Source organism: Sinocyclocheilus grahami, unplaced genomic scaffold (genome assembly GCF_001515645.1).
Source record: "Sinocyclocheilus grahami isolate Dianchi unplaced genomic scaffold, SAMN03320097.WGS_v1.1 scaffold57.1, whole genome shotgun sequence".
In the NCBI taxonomy this organism is placed as follows: Eukaryota; Metazoa; Chordata; class Actinopteri; order Cypriniformes; family Cyprinidae; genus Sinocyclocheilus; species Sinocyclocheilus grahami.
The window spans coordinates 1630679-1653402 of NW_015505236.1; the positions used below are offsets into that span (position 1 = coordinate 1630679).

General features: G+C 38.1%; 1 protein-coding gene and 1 pseudogene across 1 annotated transcript; one reads left to right on the plus strand and one right to left on the minus strand.

Moving 5' to 3' along the window:
• Positions 1 to 5993: 5993 nt before the first annotated feature.
• Positions 5994 to 7152, plus strand: LOC107584216 (hemoglobin subunit alpha-D-like). Its single transcript, XM_016270724.1, has 3 exons — positions 5994 to 6377; positions 6699 to 6903; positions 7007 to 7152. Exons 1-3 carry the CDS (start codon positions 6286 to 6288, stop codon positions 7133 to 7135), a joined length of 426 nt encoding a protein of 141 aa, XP_016126210.1. The 5' UTR covers positions 5994 to 6285; the 3' UTR covers positions 7136 to 7152.
• Positions 7153 to 21100: 13948 nt separating this feature from the next.
• LOC107584183 (aquaporin-8-like) lies at positions 21101 to 22267 on the minus strand (annotated as a pseudogene).
• Between the last annotated feature and the right edge of the window lie 457 nt (positions 22268 to 22724).

Below are 22724 nucleotides of genomic sequence, written 5' to 3' on the forward strand. Positions count from 1 at the left end.
GAGGCACCAAAGGGACAGTCAACGTACCTGCAGTGGTGCAGCCATGGGGAGTTGCGCTGGGTGGCCCAGAAGGCATCGAGTTTTTAGTCATCACAGCAAAACTCCCCCTGTCCCTGGAGGGACTGGCCAGAGACGCGTGGAGAGGCGTTGCATCTCCAAACCGTGACCTCTTGGCCACTGGCGATAGGGGGTGTCGTGGGTGAGAGTGAGGAAGCGATGCGTCGCTCACTGTCGACCCACGAGCCTTGCAACCCGGAGGAAAAGAAACTGCTCTTTCTTTGATAATGTGGTTACCGCTGGCCGTTGAGCCAGCAGCGGAACGGAAAAATGAAACACAAGATTCTCTGCCCGGCCCTCCTCCGGGGGAAGGAGCGGTGCCGTCTTCGCCACCTCCTGAAGAGCAGTCTCCCACATCTCCGGGTTGCCCATGTCAGAGCCGCTTCATCATCTTTCTTGAGGATTTAGCGGCCGCCTGCGACACGGGAGCTGCCGCTCTCCTGCGTGTGGCTCGATGCGCCGGCCTCGACGGTATCTCAGCACGGGGCGGAGCCGGGGTGGAGGACGCAGGAGGGCGCCCACGGTCACGAGCAGACTGAGACACGGCCCGCAACGGAACGGTGGTAGCTGGAAGATCACATCGGGGTTCTCCGGGTTGCCCATGTCAGAGCCGCTTCATCATCTTTCTTGAGGATTTAGCGGCCGCCTGCGACACGGGAGCTGCCGCTCTCCTGCGTGTGGCTCGATGCGCCGGCCTCGACGGTATCTCAGCACGGGGCGGAGCCGGGGTGGAGGACGCAGGAGGGCGCCCACGGTCACGAGCAGACTGAGACACGGCCCGCAACGGAACGGTGGTAGCTGGAAGATCACATCCTAATGTTCAAGATGTGCTGTATGGCCTCAGTCTTCTGTAAAAAGGGCCGTCCATTACTATGTCACTTCCTCATGCACCTCCGGGAAGAAAGGAACCAGAGCAGAATGCGGTTGTGAGCCGCACTCTACACGAGAAACCAATCGTCCAGCCGCGAGCACTCAGGGCTGGGTGGTGTATTCACCTCCAACCTGATGCTCACAGCTGCCCGGGCAAGCACGGCCGTCAACTCTGGGTCCAATTCGGCAGTGGCGACAACACCCGAGGGGGGCAGCCCCACCGAATCTTCACCCACAGAGGTCAATAACCCATCCTCCGATACTGCAATCGACATCTGATCCCCCGGCGGCACACCAAGTGAAATGCTGGGATGGCCATAAGACAGCCCAGCAGAATCACTCAACAGCTGCACAGGACAAGTGCTGCGGAAGGAGTGAGAGGTCAGTGGGGCGTGGCCCGGCGGAGAAGCTCTCACTGTCACCCTCAAATCTCACAGAGCACTAGCCGGCGGTCCTCTGCTCGTGGCAGAGAAACCGGGACGGGTAGTGACAGAAGGGTCTGCTTCTTTCCTTTTAAGAGACTCGATCGCAGCGTTGCCATGGTCAAGCATTGCGGGTATGAACCCTCCACGAACACGTCTTCAGACATAACCCGTAGTGACCGGCAGATAGGGAATGAAAGGTTCATATTTTGGTTTTGGGAGTTCCCAACAACAGGTTGACATGCATGCAAGGTCAAAAAACACTTTCATTGTCATATGCATTTATTTTGACCTTACTTGCTCAACAACTTCCAAACGATTCACTCAACGATTAATTTTCCAAACCCCTCCTCTGCGTGATGCTAATCTGCGATGGTTGGTCAGATTTGTCTCATTTTCATTTCATCATGCCTGATAAATCAGCCTTTGTGAGTGCAGTGTTGTTTTGTGTACAGCCGTTACCGGGGAAACCGCTATTTTTACCGCTCCTAAAGCTGCACCTAGTGGCAAAGAATGAATTTGCATTTTAATTCAGACCAACGCGAAAAGACCAACAAGTGGGCGGGCAATATGCTAATGTTTTATGTTGACGTCAACATGAAACGGCTTGGGATTCGTTTTAAAAACAACTGGTTTCAATGATTCAGAGTCGACTCTTTCTTTTGAGAGACAGTAACTTAATACACGGTGCACTTTCAGATTAAAAACTTTGCAGGATGTTTTCATTCACTTTGAGCAGTGTCACACTGCAAATCCATAATAGGGGCACTTTAATATTTTTGTGGAAACAGTGATATGCTTTAGGGATACTTTTATGAAAAGAAAGTTCTAAAAAACAACATTTATCTGAAAATAAAAAAAATGAAAGGTAGTGTGTATATAGTATATGTTTATACATTTATATATGATCATTTTCTGCACACTGCTCGGTATGATTGAGATGTATGCTCATGTTCTTCAGAAGCACATATTTCACATATCAGCAAGACTCACACATGCTTCTCATTATAGATAAGCTTACAGATATCCTCCACCGAGCTCCTCATCACAATGGCTCTCTGTGGCACTGGTTAAACACTTGAGACTTTTTTTGTCCTGGTAAGGAGGATTAACTGTCATGGAATGATAGATGTTTAAAGACCCTCATGGGGGCATTCACAGGATGAGGAGACATGACATGACCAAAGAGGTGAGCAAATAGATAGTCATGATTTATGGCCTCTGTTTGGCAAGATTTCAAAGTACCACTCAAATATTTTGTTTCATGTGCAGAACAATCAAGAGTTATTGATGATTCACAGTCCTTTTCTCTCTCCTTTCACCATTATTACAGCTCTCATAAGAGCTCATAGGCTTCCTAAATACGTTAATCTAATGTAAACTGCAGTTATAATCTATTAGTGAGCCATCCAGTCACTATATAACACGTTTGCGTATTTGGCAGGCTGCTAGACAGTGTGGGTGGCATGTGTGATCTACCAGTGAGTGCTCAAGCAAACAACACATCAATAGGATTAAAGAAGAAGGAAATAATTCATCTGTAATCCTGTTTGCTGTATTTTGTGTCTTGTGAAGAGATTACAGGCAGTTCCGTCTTTTTGGCTAACCATAGGCTTTTATTTAGCATAACTGGCACTTCTTCAAAATACATTTTCTTCACCTAGCATGCGAAATGATTCAGTAGCCTACATGCTTTGATATGCATATTGTGCTATTCATTGCAACAGTTTGGAAAGCAGATCCTTTAACAAATGGGTACATATATGTGCCATACAAATGCAATTTTTCCTAATATCCTTGTATGTGTACAGTATGATACATTTGCTTTCGGTGCGCTATTGCCATCTAGTGGACAGCAAGCTCAACTAATTGTTTTAAACAGTTGGTAGGCAGGCATTTTAATTTAAGACGCTAAATCTAGTATCATGCAATTGCAATACCTTTCAAAATTGTATGGGTTTTTTAAATGTTTTTTTTTTATGTTTCTGAAAGGAATCTCTTATACTTACCAAGCCTACATTTTATTCGGTCAAAAATATACTAAAAATGTATATTGACTAATATTCCTGTGATGGTAAAGCTGTTTTCAGCAGCCATTACTCCAGTCTTCATGTTATATGATTCTTCAGAAATCATTCTAATATGCTGATTTGGTGCTCAGGAAACATTTCTTAAAAACAGTTGTGCTTTTTGTGGAAACTGTGACACTTTTTTCAGAATTCTTGATCATTCTTGAAGGTATAGAAAGAAGCATTTATTTAAAGCATAACGTTGTAAATGTCTTCATTTCAATTTAATGCATCCCTGCTGAATAAAAGTATTAATTTCTTTTTTTATTATTACTGAATGGTGGTGTACTGTATGTGACATGGCATAAAAGGATTACTCATTACTTTGAGAAAGTCTTTTAAGGACACAAGGTTATCCAGGGGACAGTGTTTTCAGATCATAGCAAAATATCTGCAGAGCTGTTTTTTGGATTTGAGTCTTCTGTTTGTCTGTCAACCTCATCATTTCCTACTAATGATTTTTTCATAAACATCCCTTGTTGTTCTGCTACTGCACTTGGGGATGTATTACAGGTGAATATGCTATTTTCTCTCTATTTTAATCAAAAATAAACTTTGCCGTATAAAAATATTGGTTGCACTTTATTTTGCAGTATGTGCACTTACATGCACAGTGTACCTACCTAAGAAAGTACTGTACTGTACTGTACTGTACTGTACTGTAAGGTAACTACATGGGGTAGGGTTAGGTTTAGGTATAGGTTCAGGGTAAGTACCTAGTTATTACCTAGTTATTAATAAGTACATAGTATGCACATGAGTAACAGGACTGTAAAATAAATTGCTACCAAAATATTAATAAGGCCATTTTTTGACATGACTTTTATAATCAAGCAAATAAAGTGCAAATTGGTATATAAAATAATACAAACTTTTATTTTAAAGTGACAAGAACCTTTTGTCAATTTGTGTTTATTTGGCAAAATATTTAATAAAACACTTTACATTATCATATACTAAATAATAATAATGATATGTCACTTAAGGCTGTGAAGATGGAGCTGTTTCCAGATCGAAACAGACACACACACAAAAAAAACATTTGAACACATAAAGGGTTGGAAGCATGTTTTTTTAAATCATTGCAATGATAAACAGAATAACTTATTATATAAAATAACAAAACACATACATATAATTATTAGAAGAAAATAGAATATGCAATGAAGCTTTAACTCTGCATCAGTTTAACAAAAACACCCACACACAAAACCAAGAATAGACCTGAGCACAATCATGTACCTGTCATAACGGCACACTCCACAATTTGTAAAAGAATGTTGATTCTATTAAAGATGTAGTCGTTCAGTTTAGCTGAGTCATGTGTAGTTCATGCTGCCATGGTCTGTGCCGGCAGAAGGGCAGGGCAGGAGTGAGGCGGGTGATTACGCTGCTCTTCAGCTTCCACCCTTCCAGCCCCCAGCTTGAGCCACTGATATGAACAGCCATGATGGTTTATCAGACCCAATGCCTTGACCCCTCCCTATCACAGAAGTGCATGCTCGTAGCCATTAAAAATGAGAGTCAACGTCATTTAACATCATAAATGCGTAAGCACTTCACAGTTTTACTGTTTTTGCTGTTGTTTTCTTGCTGCATTTGAGCCATGTTTGCCATTATGTGTGGTAAAATCACAACAAAGAAAGCAGATGCTACATGTTTATATTCTTTTGAAAACTGTTATTTAATATGAGGAGTATGATTGGTAATGATAGTAGAATAAAAAAAACAGTAAATTGCTATCAATACATCTCTAACACTTTAATTATCAACTATAGATACATTTGCATAGTGTACATGTAAATTGCATAAGTAGCATATAGGTTTAAATGTATTAATGCTACCAACCAACATGCATCTAATATTGAGTAAGATGCATGACTAGCTAACTAATTCAAAATCCATAACCACAATGACATATTACTTAACAATTAGTTAATAGTTATGTGCCTCTACACGTAAAGTCATAACATAATGATACCTTTGCAAATCATTAGCTAATGATTAATTAAACCAGACAACTGGAAGCTGAATAGCTTTGACCACTGTGGTAACTAATTAACATATGAATTTACATCATTAGTTAATATAATGTTAGGGAACTAATAGGCTACATTATGGCACATTTAACTAATAGCAATTTATTTATTACTTAATCTATGAATCGTATAGAATTTTCATTAGTTGCTGATGTAGTAGGCTATTCATTAATAAATGGCTTAGTTCTTCATGAGTTATAGGCCTACATTAACTCGTGATTATCTGTGCATTCGTTAAGCATGAATTAATGCATATTTGTGCACCCATATTGTTAAGTGCTACCATAAAAACTATAACTTTTACTCCACAAATCTAAAAACACTGATGTAACTTAATGCAATGCCATATAGGCTACCACTACTGTCCAGACGCACAAAATGAGATCAATTCATGTTGATATTCAGATGAAATGGACACATTAAAAATAGCGTAGCCATTCATCAAACGTGCTGCGATGAGATTTTATAGGCTACTTGTTGCGTAATGCATCACTGATCTCACTCAAGAGTCAAGACTCCAGTCGGAATCCCGGCATGATAACACAGGCTCTTCAACTGTCACGTGATCAGGCTACCTCTCGCTGCCGGTGAGATGAAGACAGCGACCGCGGGGAACTACATTTCTGCCAACTGCTCTCTTCTATGCTACATTTATTAAGTCGAGATAGGCAGAGTTTGTGGTTAATTATGTGATCGAAAATATATGGCAAAGCTGCCGAACCGCAGTATACCCGACGAATTATTCGCGTTGTTAAACTCAATATATATTTAAGATAGCCTAGTAGCCTATAAATATAGGCTATCTTACTTGTGCCACGCCGTCTTATAATGCTCTCCAACACCGAAAAAGAGTTGATTGTACAGATATGGGACAAAATGCTTCCAGTGGCAGAAGAAATTGGATCTGAGGCTCTTTTAAGGTATGCTGTCTTAGATCAAGAAAATATTGGCTTAGCCTACAGACCGATATTCTTATAAACTAAATATTTGTACAGACTGTTAAACATTCTGGGATGTTGCCTTTCTTTAACTTATACAAAACTTGGTCTGACTTACTCTTTGGTGGCTCCTTGATCAGTTTTCTGAATATCAAAAGTCTACAATGATTGATGGTCTTGTCGTATTTGCCACTTTCCCATGAGTGATGACGCAAGCAGCAGAGTGGGAGGAAATACTGTGGGGGTCTCGTGCCGTCTGCATCTCGCTGACCTTGTTTTTCTCCCTTGTTAACTGGTTTACAGGATGTTCACAACGTTCCCCAAAACAAAGACATACTTCTCTCATCTAGATATCAGCCCCCGTTCAGAGCATTTACGCTGCCACGGGAAGAAAATCGTCCAGGCTTTAGCCGAGGGTGCGAGGAACATAAGCACACTTACTACTACGTTGGCACCACTAAGCAGGTTCCATGCCTATCAACTGCGAATACATCCTACAAACTTCAAGGTGTTCATGTAATGTCTATCTGTCCACTTAACGTATCCAGTGCAAATATAATGTGCGATGTTTCCTTTAGCTCACTAACGTAAACTTCTCACATTTTCCCCAGCTTTTCAATCATTGCATCCTTGTGACGTTAGCCTGCCATATGGGTGAAAACTTCACACCTGTTGCACACGCGGCGATAGACAAGTTTCTTTCGGCATTCTCAGCTGTTTTAGCCGAAAAGTTCCGATGAAGACCCCTCCAAAGAAGAACGGGATGGTTCTGAGTGTGTGTGTGTGTGTGTGTGTGTCATGGACCATTGGTCCATGATTTTGTACATGTATCTAACTGCATCTATAATATTTACGTCCTTGTACGTTATTTCTTTTAAATTGACTTAAATAAATTGTTAAAATGTGTGTGTGTGTGTGTGTAATTTTTACTGTGATGCAGTCAGTGCAATTTGATTTGTCATTGAGTTGTGAAACTGACTATTAAATAGGCAACAGTATTGCACTTGATCAGGTGATGTTTGATGTGGGTGTGGTGCTATCCAGACATAAGTGCTGAAATCTTGGCCGAAGTCCAAAGGAAATGTGACGCTCTATAACATTTATATAGACCTGCCATTACATGTGGATAACATATACCTTAGGCCTATATTAAATGAAATAGAAAAGAAACAGGTAGGATTTATGTAATATTACTAACAAACTAAATGTTTTAAATGCGCAGGATTATCTATTTATCATCAATAAACCTTATTTGTTTCAATTTGATACATTTGAACTAATTGATTTGCTTGTTCCATTGCTAGTCATACATTTAACCATATTTGAAGCATGATGCTAAGCAATTCGATTAAAAGCATATAATTAATTATTTAAATAGAATCAAATAAACGGAAATAGTTAATAATAAAAAATAAATGATAATAAAAACGGTCTTTTTTTTTAAGTGCAGACATTTTTAACCCTTATTTGTTTCTTACCGGTTTGGTAAGATTTGACTGACAAAAATGCATCATATTAGTTTGTGAAAACTGTGCCTTATCCAAATGAATGAAAATATGCAATTCAAATACAAAGTTGTTAACTTTAGGCCTAAATACGTTTATGATAAGGCCTAAATGAATGTTTATAATAAAGCATTTTGGATCTTTATTGAAGAAAATTTGGACAATAAGTTTGCATCAGTTATACATATTTTGTCTTGTCAAGCGTGTAAAAAAAGAGGGAGGGACGGGCTGGAAGTGGAAATCATATCAGAATGATAAAGACATCAAATAGCCTACTGGCCTTAGCTATACCCGAAACTGTGCAACATTCCTGTAAGTTTGAAAAAATTGTGAATATTAGCACTTTTGAAATGATATCATACTTAATGTGAAATTCATTATGTAACCCCTTTTGATTTTAAGACAACTCAATGGACAACGAAATCGTGTCAATAAATGATTATTTATTTATTTATTTTTGCTGTGCATTACACAATCTCAGTAGGCTACATAATTTCCTCGTTCAGTCGATGAATCTTTTTAATTGTTATATTTCTCAATATTGCTGCTTTTACTGGGTTTCCCCCGCCCAAATAAGTGCAGCCTTGGTGAGCATGAGACTTTAAAAAAAATACAAAATCTTACTGACCCCAAACTTTTGTGTACATGTAATAATTATTTTAAATTGGTTGTTTGTGCAAGTAAACTTAATTAAACTGGTTGTTAAAAGTTCAAATGGATTGTGTTATGTTCTGTAATTGCCGTTAATAAATCTGTCAGAAAAAAAAGCTAAAGTTTCACCTTTAGGGATACAAAAGCCTGGCAGCCTTTTACAAAACTTAACCATGGTTTTATTACAGTACCCACAGTATTTGTAGTAAAACTGCAGTAACCACAAATTTACCATGATAATATTATTAATAATAATAATAATAATACATTTTAGTACTTATGTAACACCATGTTTATTTTTCATGAGGTACCCTCAAAGGTGCACCTTTGTAACTTATCTACCCTTAAAACATGCATACTTGTATGGTACTAATATGCTCACTTTTAGGGGTATAGTTGCACCTTTGAGGTTGCTGCCCCATTAAAGGGCTAAAATATATAATTCTAGTATATTTTATTTCTAAAAGTGTAAACAAAAAAGGCCTATGAAATGTTAAAAAACATGGCTTTAAAAGCTAATATTAAGTGAGTATAATTACTGATTATATATTCTTTTAATAATTTAAAAGATCAGTTTAGTTTAGAAGTATCGGTATCGGTATCGACGATACTGGGCTTGAAAATATCAGTATTGGATCGAAAATAAAATAAGAGGTATCGCCCATCCCCACTCCATACCCAGCTGTTTCATATCACTCACTCACTATTTAACACTCACTCTGATCCCTTCCCTCTGCCGAGTATTGTATAGCGTTTATCACTCTCATAGCGATAGCTACTCTATGGAGCCTGTCTAGTTTGTCCATAGCTTTATCTTAGTCTTGCCTTGTCTGTTTTCTCATGTCCTGATCTTTGCCTGTTTTCCTGGATTTATCCCTCTAGTCTCGCCCCTGTGATTCTGTCTGTCGATCGTTGACCTACGCTAGCCCTAGGACTATTCTTGTGTTTTGCCCGCCATATACCTGTTTGCCATTGTTCGACCCTGCCTGTTACGACCACGTCTCTTAAATAAAAGCTTGTAGATGGATCCACACGTCTCACGTCTCGTCAGCCCCGTTACACACGTGGTCTCATGTGAAAATAATTGCCTTCTCAAGCAATTATTTTATTTCTCAGCTCTTGACTTAAACTGAGGAAATTACCGAAGTAATTTGAAACCCAAACTTTTAAAACATCAGTGAAATAGCCTAATCTTTTAAATCATTAAAACAATTGCCAATTTGAGGTAGCCTAATATCTCTCCACAAGTACGAATGTTCTTATAATATAGGGGAGACCGAAGATGGTTGTAACACTTTTTGTTCAGCATCAGTAACTCAGTGGCCGTTTGTGCTAGATGTCTCAAATTTTGATACATAACCACATTTGTCTACTCCAATTAGAACTCACTTGGATGTGTACTGCATAATCGTGAGTTATGTCAAATACAAAGAATGCCGTTGTTAATCTACCCCTGGGTGAGTTGTAACACTAGCTGGGGATATCATATGTCTGTGCTTAAATGTAACACACTATCCAATTTTTGCATAAACATAATTTAAAGAGAAAAACAGTCCTGATCCTGAATAACATGAACCATTTAAACCTAGAAAAACAGTATATTGTACTTTTTACAACTTTAAATGTAGCGCAAAACAACCGCGCATGTTTGTGTAAGTGTGCGTTTAAGTGCACTCTACTCCGGTCACATAAGGGTTCAGTCACTAGCTATGTTTCCATGATCCACCTATTTTGATGTGAATTTTGAGATATAGCATAAAAACGCTGGATGGAACCATCAAGATGTGCATAAATTCTTATAATGCGTATATAAAAAAACTTGTGCGTTCAATTGAGGCAGATCTTTTTTTATCTGTTGGGAGACATGCGCATATGCAACAACAAAACTCATGTGACTTTGCCTCAACAGCAGATGTGATCGATAACTGGACTCATTGGAATCATATAGGGGTTGGTTGTAACATTTTTAATAAACTGTTACAACTATCCCCAACTCAAACAGCCATAACAGCAAACTGTCTTAGCATGGGTTTGAAGTTTGCATAAATGCAAAGCATCAAATTGATGAGAAACAGCTACTTCAGGTCATGCAAGTTAAATAATTGTATCTACAACTCAAGGATTGCTATGCAAAATAATCTTGTTTAAAAGTTTTACTTGAAAATCATTTTTTTGGTCATAAAATCTACAAATTTGCTCACAATCACATGCAGTTTGTACTGTGTTCTCAAACAGAAGATGGGAGTGTATGATATTGATGATGACCACAGCTCCTTTCTGATCTGTCAAACTTGTAGTGTTACATCTAACCCCATGTTACAACACTCCCCGGTATCTCCCGGTCTCCCCTATAATAGCCTAGCCTGCAACTTATATCAGACATGAAGTATAATAATATTATAGTATAATAGCCTAGTTATTATAGTATAATAGCCTAATACAAAAATAAATATTATAATATTATATCAGACATGAAGTATAATAATATTATAGCATAATAGCCTAGTTATTATAGTATAATAGCCTAATACAAAAAAAATATTATATTATATCAGACATGAAGCATAATAATATTATAGTATAATAGCCTATATTATAGTATAATAGCCTAATACAAAAATAAATATTATAATATTATAGTATTTCACCAACTCAAATTTAATATGGTCACAAAATGCGTAAATTCTGCTAATAGATATCAAACTCACATTCTCAATTGATTGAGACTCACATTCCGCTAATAGACCAGTGCGGTCCAGGGCTAACAACGAGCCGTGCTGGGCCAGTGGCCGCGGGCCCAAAGTCATGCTGCTTTTCAAATGTCGGGCCAGCGCTCCTCTAAAAACCCGCCCTTAACACTCCTCTCTTAAGCAAACGTCACACAGCATCACAAACAAAATGAGTGAAAACTATCAACCCGATCTCATGAAAGTGCATATAATAGCACGAGTTTTGTTTCGATTTGGCATACTGTTTATACGCAAAAATGGACTTTGGCGTGCATATGATACGCAGTGGGTAGGATTAGAGTTGTGGGCTAGATGCGTATCATATGCACGCCAACAAATTGAAAACTGCATATTATATGCACGCCAAAGTTAATTTTTTGGACCACGGTTTTCTGTTTTTATTTGGTGTACTATTTATATGCATTTTCATGAGACCAGGCTCAAACTATTGCAAAATAAACTTGACAGAAGCGGACGTTTCGTCCTTACAAAGATTAAAAAAGACTCCAGCATCGATATTTTACCAATAATTAACGATAAAAATGTTATAGTGTCAGAAATTTACATCAGTGATGCCAAATCCAATTATTATGTATAATTTGACATAAAAAGAAACACATAGGCTACTTGTTTAGTCGCTGCTGCTTTGTAACCACAGAAATGTATAACTCAGTCAGTTTAAGTCCAAGGCATGCACATCACAATAGAAACGCATATGTTTGCGTTAAAGGGGTCATATGATGCGATATAAATTTTTCCTTTCTCTTTGGAGTGTTACAAGCTCTTGGTGCATAAAGAAGATATGTAAAGTTGCAAAGACTAAAGTCTCAAATCCAAAGATATATTGTTTATAAAAGTTAAGAGTCAACCACGCCTACCTAAAACGGCTCGTTCTAACACGCCCCCACATGTCTATGTCACGATGTGGGAAGATTTGCATAACGCCACCCAAATGTTCACGCAAAGAAAGAAGGCGTAACTTTTTTCCCCGCTGTAGTATTGTTGTTGCCGCCGCCATGTCGTGAAGGCTCTGTGTGTTTCATTGTGAAAGCGAAACTACTTTGTTTGGCCTTCCAAAAGAGGACGATATCCGCTTCGTCATGCCTAGAGCTGATCCGTGCTGGTCGCTGAGGAAATACATCAACTTCGCGCTGTGGATCGCCGGATTGACTTTCACCGTGGATGAAGTGGAGTCCAGCCCGGGGTAGTCACATGTGGTTGCCGCAAGCCCACCGGCCGCCCCTTGGTCGAAGCCCCCGGCCGCGCCGTTCTCAAGCCCGCCGGCCGTTCCTCACTCTAGCCCGCCAGCCTCCACTCACTCAAGCCCGCCGGCCGTTCCTCACTCTAGCCCGCCAGCTTCCACTCATTGAGAACAAAATCAGTGTGAAATCACTGAACTCATATCAGTGTGAACGTGTATTTATTAGGCCTATTAGGGTGATGGTTAGCATACGTAGCCTTAGCATCGCATATAGGCCAATATATTTCAGCCTCACACACTGAACAGAATTCCCATCGGATCGCAATCTTAAGTTATTTAAGACACTCGTGTCTGAAGGTTCATTTTAAAATAGTTTTAAATGTTTTAAATGCTGATATGAAAACACGGGAAATGAGAAGCGGTAGCCTATAGCCTACCGACTGTCTCCTTGTTCTTGTTCATGACCACACTCTAGGCCCAGCTGGCCCGCATTGGCCCAAGGTATTCGGAGGGCCGAAAATTCCTGGCCGTTGCCCTGAGGAAGCACCGACGAGGCACAATCAAGCCCCAAAAGTGACAGTGGAAACGTGACGGGCCCTGGCACGCACTAGCATGCCTGCTTTTGGCCCAACAGCAGTAACGCGGCTAATGAGATCAAACCACAAAAACAGTTATATTTGATTAATTGCTCAACTTTATTTCTCCAAATCAATGGAACAAACAAAGTTTAACAATAATTCACAGACTGGGAAAGAGAGACAAGGGCCAGAATCTTGTCAACAGCCAAGCAAAAGTGAACTTGTTCAGAAACATCATGCCCAAAACCGCAAGGATGCAGTGAGACAACATATGTTGAAAAACAGAGAAGATAGTCAATGTCTGTAGTCAATACATTTCCGGTTCTTTAAAATGTAATGGTGTGCGTGCCTATTCATGGAGGTCTCCAATCACCTGGTCTAAAATTGAGGATTATGATCATGAAGACTATAGAGGTTGGAGATGAAATCACCTACATGGAAGTTGATGGGATCAACTCTAAACATGAAGGCATGAAAGCTCACTTGGGCTGATGAGGAGACCATTTCTAAGGTTGGCAGTTTTGTTAACTGCCTCATATACACCACTCATATCAGTGATGCCATGCTTCTGGACAGGTGCTTATCGAGGACTTGTATGTTTCCAGTGGGAAAATTAGGACTTTGTCTGAAGGTTTACATTCCACATCCAGAACAGTTTGTTTATTGAAGCAAATCGATCCTACTGAATTGTGTTATGTGATTTAAATAGAGTGCCTTATTTCCTATGTCATCTGACTTAGGGAAAATAATTCAAGCAGTAAGGCCTTGTCTTTGGCAGAGAGACTCATGATTTTTGCAGGTTTGCTTCATCAATCATCACATTGCTTGAAATGAGGTACAATGATGGAAGCTGTTAAATGATGGAAGTAGAGTCTTTATACCCTCTCAGAAAATGTTTTTTACCTTTAGGGGTACAACAGCTTGCCACTGGGGCAGTGCCCTCAAAGGGACACATTTTATATTATTTTCTCATAAAGTGTTCATAAGAGTATACCATTAGAATACTGTTACCTTAAGGGTACATAATACTACTCTAAGATATATGCACCCTTTAGGGGTAAAGGTGTCGCTTTGAGGGTACTGGCCCAGTGACAAGCTGTTGTACCCCTTAAGGTACTTTTTTCCTGAAAGCATACTGTATCTTCACCTTTGTGTCAGTTGGATTTCTTGTCCATTGGTATAAAAGATATTATAGATACATTATCTGTAGCTTCAACAAAAATAGAGTTTTCATTCTATGAAAATGTCCTTCAATATTTCTCACTACACTAGGAATCTAGCCACAATGTGTTTTATCTATATTTTACACACATATACACTATACACACATATACACACACACACTATATTTTTCACAACTGCAAGACTTCTCACATAGGGTGATGCTACAGTAAATTCCATGCTATCTTTATGACTTGAGAGGAATAAAAAGTGCAGACAGCGTATAATACAAAAATACAGAAAAAATACATGTAATTTTGACATTTTGCAATTATGTTTATTAGTCACAACAGATAGTTTGCCTTTTATAGGCACCATTTGGGGTAAATAAGGTACAAAGGTTTAGGCTACCTTTTAGCTTTTTCTCTGAGAGTGTCACATTAGCCAAGCAGACACCCCCTTTTAATACGCCCATGTTTTCTATAAAGTTTTGCCCCAATTCGTTGCTCCTCCCTAGCCTATATACCACCAGACCTAGGCTATACAAAAATGACAAGTTAATTAATATGACATTAAAAGCAGGATTTGCAATGGAAACACCCAACCTATATCAGCTGTGTCCTGAAACAATAAATCTTTTGATTAGCCTGTCTGATGAAGACCTCAGATAAGGCATTTAAAATTATATTGACACTTATTCAACTTTAACTCGTTTAATTTCGTTTATTTCATTTTACTGTAGGTTACCATTTAAATGGAAAATCTCAGTGCTATTTATTTGTGTTTAGTTTATCCCTCTAGATATTTCAGAGACGTTTTAGTGCAGTTTTAATGGCATCCCACAGCAATCTTCATTTGTTCAGTAAAGTCTGGGCTAATTCAATAGACAAGCTTTACTAAAGCATTCCAATTACCCAAATCTTCTTTGACCTTCTTCTGTCTTGTGGTTTGTTTATTTGTTTGTTTGAAATTACAATTTTCGGATAAAGTCCTCGAGTCTTTGACAGAATGATGACAGAGTTTTCAATTTAATGATACCTGATACTCGCACAATGAACAGTTTAAACACACGGCTCAGGCACGTATCAATTGCTCTTTATTGTGTTAGAGAACAAACAATGCTTTCCCCCATATGTTAGAGGTTTTAATGATACTGTCTGCGCAGAGCAGAGACGACAACAGCGAGGAACTTCTGCCAGGCAGCCTGTACATCAGCTGTGAAAGAGGTACCCATAGTCGCCGCAATCACGATGGTCAGGCAGTCGGCCAAAACTGAAATGGAAAAAGCAGAAGAGTGTAGCGCAACAGGTGAGTCGCCAGTAGTCTGACTGCATCTGTATGAGTTTTATATGTTGCTGTGTTTGCATACCCTGAAGTTGTCAGGATCCTCGTGGAGTTTCTCGGAGTGCAGCACGCTCAGTTCGGCATAGGTGTTCTTGATTATCATCCATGTTCTTCATGGCTCTGTCAAGCCCGTGGAGCACAACAACTCAATGGGCTGCCACCTTTGGATTGGACATGATGGCCTCTGCATTGTACAGCTTTCCAACTTCCAGCGATACACAACCAAGGCCCTGCAATACAACATAATATACAGCATACAAAAAAGTGAATAAAACTGAAAAGATTTAATAAACTTGCATAAATTATGATAATGATGAGCACAATAGCATGAGCACCATACCTCTGCAAAGCTTTGGGGCTAAAGATGTAGTGATTTTCACGTTGCATTACTCTAGAAGTTAGATGAAGGTGCTTTATTGCGTTAGAGACCAAAACATACAATGTTTTCCCCCATATGTTAGAGGTCTTAATGATACTGTCTGCAAGGGCAGAGACGACAACATCTTTTAAATAGTGTCTGACTGCATCTGTATGAGTTGTACATGTTGCTGTGGTTGCATACCCTAAAGTTGTCAGGATCCACGTGCAGTTTCGCGGAGTGCAGCACGCTCAGTTTAGCATAGGTGTTCGTGATATCATCCATGTTCTTCATGGCTCTGTCAAGCCCGTGGAGCACAACAACTCCATGGGCTGCCACCTTTGGATTGGACATGATGGCCTCTGCATTGTACAGCTTTCCAACTTGCGAAGTACCGCTGAGTCCAGCGATACACAACCAAGGCCCTGCAATACAACATAATATACAGCATACAAAAAAGTGAATAAAACTGAAAAGATTTAATAAACTTGCATAAATTATGATAATGATGAGCACAATAGCATGAGCACCATACCTCTGCAAAGCTTTGGGGCTAAAGATGTAGTGATTTTCACGTTGCATTACTCTAGAAGTTAGATGACGTTTTAATGCAAGTGGCAAAACATTTGTAGCATACTCTCCACTCACGTAGATCTCAAAATGAAATGCCTGTGTGTAAAAAAAAAAAATCCAGTCTCATCAAAAAACAAATTAAAAGGGTGTGGCCATTTTATCGATTCACCAGGCATGCACTATTTCAGAGCCAATCAATGAAATAAATTATTTATAAATCAATTCAGAATTGAAAAAGAAATAATCAGAATAATCAAGAACTGTGCCCTCAGTTCCCTTTTTGGTCGTTTTTATTCACAATAAGAGCCCTGTAAGAAGAAAAAAAAACGCTTTTTAATCAAAATCTTTTAATAATCTAGTTTAATAATAATAATAATTATATATATATATTAATATAAATATATATTTATAATATAAATAATAATATTTCAATTTAATAAAATTAGTAATAATATTTAATATTTAAATGTATTAAAAACATTAATAATAATAATAATAATACTTTGTGAAATACTAATAATAGGCCTGTATTAAAGAGTAACAATAAGTAGTAATAATAATTATCATTATCATTGTCCAGCGATACACAACCAAGGCCCTGCAATACAACATAATATACAGCATACAAAAAAGTGAATAAAACTGAAAAGATTTAATAAACTTGCATAAATTATGATAATGATGAGCACAATAGCATGAGCACCATACCTCTGCAAAGCTTTGGGGCTAAAGATGTAGTGATTTTCACGTTGCATTACTCTAGAAGTTAGATGACGTTTTAATGCAAGTGGCAAAACACTTGTAGCATAACATGTGCCCTCTTTTTATGAAAAGAGTTTAAAAAAACGTAGTGTGACACTTTAAAGGAGGATCAGCATAGTATGACAAGGATAATGCCTTTGCATATAAAAACGTAAACATATGATTGTAGCGTACATCTTTATTTAAATGTTTAAATCCTTGAGAAATGAATTATTCTTGTGAGTTCAGCTGCTGGTTATCTCATGCACATACGCACATTCAAAACGACTCTTCCTTATCTCTAGTCACAGACTCTCCACTCACGTAGATCTCAAAATGAAATGCCTGTGTGTAAAAAAAAAAAATCCAGTCTCATCAAAAAACAAATTAAAAGGGTGTGGCCATTTTATCGATTCACCAGGCATGCACTATTTCAGAGCCAATCAATGAAATAAATTATTTATAAATCAATTCAGAATTGAAAAAGAAATAATCAGAATAATCAAGAACTTCTTTACTTAATGTCCTAATGATTTTTGGCATAAAAGAAAAATTGACAATTTTGACCCAAACAATGTTTTTTTTAGGCTATTGCTATCTCATGCTATCTTGGGTATATTTTTATAAATAAAAATATACCCAAGCGACTTGGATATAAGACTATGTATATATATATATATATATATATATTAACCCTTTTATTTTGTTACTTTTTATAACATTTATAGGCCTATATCAGCACGTAAAGTACTAATGCAGTTTTGCAAGAATGAAAGGTGATAAACATATTAAATGTAAAACCAGTGCATACATGAGATGTGCATGAGCATAATGGATTTATATTGCATTCTAATAATTAAAGTCAATTAGCACTTAAAATAAACGGCATTTGGCTGTTTATTAAAAAAAAAAAATATTGAAAGAGCGTAAAATTACAGATATTGGGTGCAGGAAGGCAGCATATAACCTATGGCCATAACAGGTCATATCTTACATATAGGCCTACTAAGATCTAATTAACTAATGTACTAACTTATTAAATAAATTAATTAATGACTTAGTCAAATTAGGGATGCACCGATACTGAGCTCCTGTACTCGTACTCGTTAAAATGCCCTCGTTAATGCCCCGATACCAAACGCTGATACCACACAGCATGTGATAAGCGCCATATTCAGACAAAGAAACACCGACAACAGACAGCAGAATGGAGTTAAGGATGTCTACTACAAAGTATATGTATGCAATGAATATAACGTTAAACATTCTGTATTAAAGCCTGTACAGCTGATGTGCGCGAGCTGATAAACAAATCATGCTGAGTCGATTGAGCGCACAGCGGCGCAGATGCGCGAGCTTGTCGAGTGAATATACCTTTCTCACAGACATCACTGGAAAGTTTGTAGTTCGGTCGGATATGTTAAAAACAAGTAAGTAAAGCAATGCACAAGTTACTTAATGGTAGAGAGAGAGAGAGAGAGAGAGAGAGAGAGAGAGAGAGAGAGAGAGAGAGAGAGAGAGAGCGCACTTCTGTTGTGTGATCTTTGATGTTCACTCACTTAGCACGCATCATTTGGATTAAAACTAAATCGTAAAAATAAGACCATTTATAGGGGCATTCACTATACACATAATTTATTTTCAACCTTAGGCATACACGACTTTCTGGCGAAAGTGAAACTAACAGCCTGTGTGAAATGCGCTAGGCTGTACCACTGTCCTCTCATTCTGCATCAGTACAAATACCTGCACGCGGTCGCTTTTCAGACCGATGAGATTTGTAAAAATCGATGCGTTTCAGAAAGGCGTGGCATAGGAGAAACAATAATGTACAGTAACACATTTCATTACACCAAATACACAAAATAATGTACTTTTAAGCAACATCATATTACGCCTTTAAGCTTCTAAAATATGTGTGCACCTTTTTGTACAAAGTAGACTACGGTCAAAGTTTAAGAGACTAGGCTATAAGGAGGATATTGCAATAGGTTTAATATATAAAAATTATATAGCCTTTACTTTACTTATAGCCTATATGCTTATACTTCTGTCGGGACCACTATCGTCAAAATGATAGATACTTAGCATAAAGTTTGGTTTGGCGGTATGGTTCTGTTCTGGGCAAAAAACTCCCTGCCCATCCATACAGCCTGTCATGAATGAGCAGGGAGAGCAGCAATAATAACCCCCCTAGGGTTAACAGAACAGAACAAGGCAGATATCATTAATGTACTTAATGATATTTAAGTGTAACACTTTATTCAACATAAAGGAGTCTGATTAGCAAGGAATATCAGAAAGCCAAGTCTTGACTGGTGAAAGGAGGAGCTGGGGATGGAGGAGGGTAATTTGCTCTGAAGCAAGCTGAAAAGCTGCTGAATAATACTGAATAGAGCTTATATAGGAATGCCACGATAGGTGTCGTATTCCTATAGGTAGATGTGATCAGCTGAGAATCAGCTGATGCATGCTTGACTCGTGTGACCTGCCAGAACTAACGCTAACGCTTAATTTGTTAATTTTTATATACATATATATTTATATATATATATATATATATATAATGCATGATCGCATTAAAATAGTCTGCAATCTGAAAATAAATAAATAAATCACATTAAATATAGTCCGCAATCCGTAAATAGATAAATGAACATCAACTGAACGAGGTCAACTGACGTGCCAGCAGCTTTGAGTCACGTGAGTCTTGGATAGGGCATTTAGGGTCATTCAAAGCTGATATCTTGATCGTGTGAAGAGAAAACGCTTTATCAAGGAGCCACATGCACAAACACCAAGAAAAGGCTACAAACTATTTCACATAAGGTAGGTAACTAACAATATTTTTTCTCGGAAAAAAATAGTCTAATATTTTACTGAAATAATTAAATAGCCATTGAGCCTTTGTGACAGCTTAACACTTTATTTTAAGGACCAAGTCTCACTATTAATAAGTAGACAATTATGAGGTTACTTAGGCAAAATCGTAGTTAATAGTTAATTAGACTAATAGTGAGAATTGCACCTTAAAATAAAGTGTGACTATATTGCAGCGGTGCCCAGTCCTGTTCCTACCTTCCTGCAAAGTTCACAACACATCTGAACCAACAAATTAAGAGCTTCATGGGAACTTGATAATTACATACAGGTGTGTTTGATCAGGGTTGGAACTCTTTGGGTGGGCTATAAATCTCCAGGAATGGGATTGAGTACCCCTGATATAGTGATTTAATTGTATAGCAGATTTAATTTGTTTGGTGTCTGCCAAAAAAAAACTTGCACTTAGACATTTGTTGGATATGGTTTAAACTTTCTTTCTTTGTTCTATACTGTGGAAAGTCACAATACTTTATAACACACTGATAATATAAATACATGAAATAGAGTAAACTGTAGAGTACAGCCTGAGGCAAAACATACTCTTTTATGTAAAACATTATCAAAACACAATTTACTGACATCTACTGGAAACAATGAAAAAGGGTTGGTCATGTTTTATAAAAGTCAAGTACAATAATTCACAGTTTAAATGCAATATATGCTGTTAGGCTGGACATGTGAAATATTCAGACTCTTTAAAAGTAATGAAGTCATCAAGAATTGAGAGGTTTTGGCATGCTGAGGTGCTCCAATATCATTTCAGTATAACTCGTATCTTCTCATCTCCAAGCAGAAGCCTGTTAAAGCAATACAGTAACAGTCTGCTGTAAAAATAATTTCTTGAAATGGAAGTCCTAAACAAGGAATGGCAGATTTGATATCAAGGTAAACTGACCTCACAAGAGCAACAGCCACCAGACCTCCCCCTATCGGACCAACCCAGTAAACCCAATGATAAGTCCAGTAGTTAGCCATCAACGCAGGTCCAAAAGCTCTTGCAGGATTCAAATAGGTAGCATTCACATAATTCTTGTGTGGTCATAACCTTCAATATACATTTGTCTGTTGAGTAGTGTTTGGGGTTGTGGGAAATATTCATATTATTTTCTATTTGTGTAATAAGTGCATTCTTGTTCACACCTTTGACATTGCAGCTCCCAGCACACCTCCGATAAGCTGACTGATAAGGTAGGGAACAGCCATCGTCAGCTGAATTCCACCACATAACCAGATAGCGATGGTGAATGGAGGGTTCAAATGTTATCCGCTACAGAGAGAGAGAGAAAAAACATTCAGGTGAGACATAAACTCATTTGCTTTCAGAAATGGATTCAGAAAAGCACTTTTAGCACTCAAAATTGATTAACAAACCCAAAATTGACCATATAAGAATAGTTTTGAATAACTCAATATAAATGTACTGTAAAGCATCAGCTAAATAACAAACGTATTGAAAGGTATGCATCCTTTGTTTATTACACAGTAAATAAATGTAAAAAAATATAAATAAAAAATATTTTGGCAGATAAATAATTAAAACTTATTTTTAAAAAAGTTAAGCAATACATAGAAATATATATATATACAGTGGGGAAAAAAAGTATTTAGTCAGCCACCAATTGTGCTTACAGGTCTGTGAGAGCCAGAACTCTTGCTTGTTTGTAGGTGACCAAATACTTATTTTACCGAGGAATTTACCAATTAATTCTTTAAAAATCCTACAATGTGATTTTCTGGATTTTTTTTTCTCATTTTGTCTCTCATAGTTGAGGTATACCTATGATGAAAATTACAGGCCTCTCTCATCTTTTTAAGTGGGAGAACTTGCACAATTGGTGGCTGACTAAATACTTTTTTGCCCCACTGTATATATATATATATATATAAATCCTACTTAATTTCTGCCATACACGCCACCAGCACAGCCACTGCCAATCCATGCACAAGCGCTGGCTGTGGTCGTCCCGCCGCCTCCACATTTTCAATGACAGACACACAGCCGATAAAGACAAAATAAGTTGTGCCCACCAGCTCGGCAACACATGGCTGGATTATTCTCTCATATTTGCCCAGAGGTTTGGGTTCGTTCTTCTTCAGCAAGGTTCTGTCCAGCTCTTCAAGCTCTAACTTCTCTGCCTCCGCTGACATTGTGCATTGAGTAACTTTGTGACTGTGGCAGAGGGAAGCACTATGATAACAGAGCCAACCTCACTTGTTCCACCATAAATCATTCTTTTATCCCTGAAAGGTCTGATATATTATCGTAGGATTATATATGAATGATGCAGCAACAGCATACAATCAAGTTTTAGGAGACAATGAAAAGATTTGGTGAGAACCATAAGGTATCCAAGTATAATTACAGACATTTTCAGGTTGGAGTTAGATTAGTGCATAGCTGTTCCCTTATCAGATGTAAGGTGCTTCACATTTGCACAGTATTGTTTTCACTATTATCTCTGTGTTATTGATTTGCTTGTCAAGTGTGTGATAACTCACAGACCTTGGATGTAAATGTTATCAACCCATATGGCATTATAAAACAATGCATTTACGCTCCAAGGTGAACTTTGACCTGCAGTGTGATATATATGTGATATATATA

Excerpts from the sequence above, each read along its gene's own strand:
- LOC107584216 (XM_016270724.1), top strand. The coding sequence starts at position 6,286 with ATGCTCTCCAACACCGAAAAAGAGTTGATTGTACAGATATGGGACAAA. Across the intron at positions 6,378-6,698 it reads GGATCTGAGGCTCTTTTAAG|GATGTTCACAACGTTCCCCA; the intron begins GTATGCTGTCTT and ends ACTGGTTTACAG. Across the intron at positions 6,904-7,006 it reads TACATCCTACAAACTTCAAG|CTTTTCAATCATTGCATCCT; the intron begins GTGTTCATGTAA and ends CATTTTCCCCAG.